The sequence below is a fragment of the Gracilinanus agilis genome, unplaced genomic scaffold (assembly GCF_016433145.1).
Source record: "Gracilinanus agilis isolate LMUSP501 unplaced genomic scaffold, AgileGrace unplaced_scaffold1222, whole genome shotgun sequence".
In the NCBI taxonomy this organism is placed as follows: Eukaryota; Metazoa; Chordata; class Mammalia; order Didelphimorphia; family Didelphidae; genus Gracilinanus; species Gracilinanus agilis.
Genome location: NW_025342721.1, coordinates 1 through 1,530, shown reverse-complemented (window position 1 = coordinate 1,530; position 1,530 = coordinate 1). Strand labels below are relative to the sequence as shown.

Genomic DNA, 1,530 nt, shown 5'->3' with positions numbered 1-1,530 from the left:
GGGAGGGGGAGGCAGGCTCGCCCTGAGCGGGGCGCATCTTCCAGGCTGCCAGCGTGGAAGGAAGCTTTGGGGGCGCGCCGCCGGGCAGTTCTGGGGCCCCCGGCGGAGCCTGGAGGAAGCACCCGCTCAGGAACCCCAGAAGCCGCCCCTCCCTGCTCTCAGGCAGACCGGGTGAAGTGACTGGCCCAGGGTCACACCTAGGAAGCGTCTGAGGCCAGATGGGACCCGAGGACCCCCCAGACTCCAGGCCTGGTGCCCTCGCTGCCCCCACCCTCTCGGGTGACAGAGGGGGGATTTAAAGGGCCCCCCGGGGCCCAGAGCCAGCATTTAGAATCCGGGGAGCCCCAGGCTGCGTAGCCTCAGTGCCTAGTGCACACACTGAGGCTGGATTAGAACTCGGGGCACCCTGACTCCAGGACCCACCCTCCGCCCGCCTGGCTGGCTGCCCGATGAGGGGGAGGAAGGTGGGTAGGAGAGAGGGAAGAGCCCGCATGGCAACCAGAGGACTTCCTCTGGCATCCCCGAGGGGGATCACCACCGGCCAGAGAATGGTCTAAAGTGGGAAGAGGAAGGGATGAAGGGAACGGCCCGATTGGGCCCCTGCTGGGTGCCAGGCCCTGCGCTGGCCGGGAGAGGCGCCGGGTCTGGAATCGAGGCTGTTCAGCTACTGACCGGCGCTGCGTGCCCAGGATTCCTCTTCTGGCCACTCTGGCCCTCTCCGGGAGCCGGCCTCATCCCCTGGCACCGCTGGCACCGCTGGCACCGCTCATTCAGGGTCTCCCGGGGCTCCTCCAGTGAAGGGGCAGGCGCTGTAAGAAGGCAGGTGGCCCAGGCGGTGGGCAGTCCCGTGCCAGGCTTGCCCGACTCTTGGTGACCCTCGAAGGTCCGCATTTCCTTCTGCTGCTCATTTGACAGAGGAGGAACCGGAGGCTCAGGGACGCGAGGCCTCCTCGGCCCCAGGGCCGGGATTCGAACCCAGGTCCCCGGAGGCTCCAGAGAGAACGCCCCTCCTCCCTTGTCCCCCGCAGGCGTCCCTCAATGGCTCTCGCCTCCTCAGCAGCCCCCAGCCCTGCAACGGGAGCGGGAGCGGCGCCTGGCCCGGCCCGGGCGGGGAGCCCTGGGACCCCGAGGACTGGAACCTGACGGCCGAGGAGCTGCGGCTCAAGTACCTGGGCCCGCCGCAGAGCCGCCTCTTCGGGCCCATCTGCGCCGCCTACGCGCTGATCTTCGCCGTGGGGGCGGCCGGGAACGCCCTCACCTGCCTGGTGCTCCTTCGGCACCGCGCCCTGCGCTCGCCCACCCACGTCTACCTGCTCAGCCTGGCCGCGTCCGACCTGCTGCAGCTGCTGCTCGGGATGCCGCTGGAGCTGTACGAGCTGCGCCACAACTACCCCTTCCCGCTGGGCGCCGGCGGCTGCCTCTTCCGCACGCTGCTCTTCGAGACGGTGTGCCTGGCGTCCGTGCTCAGCGTGACCGCCCTGGGCGTGGAGCGCTACGTGGCCGTGGTGCGGCCGCTGCGGGCCCGGGCGC

The 1,530-nt window shown here is 70.1% G+C and overlaps 1 protein-coding gene across 1 annotated transcript; it reads left to right on the top strand.

The window, feature by feature from the left end:
• Positions 1 to 1,028: 1,028 nt before the first annotated feature.
• LOC123253979 (neuromedin-U receptor 1-like) lies at positions 1,029 to 1,526 on the top strand (the record flags this gene model as incomplete). Its single annotated transcript, XM_044683054.1, has 1 exon — positions 1,029 to 1,526. A coding segment is annotated over one exon (498 nt), but the record flags the coding sequence as incomplete, so codon positions are not given.
• Positions 1,527 to 1,530: the final 4 nt, after the last annotated feature.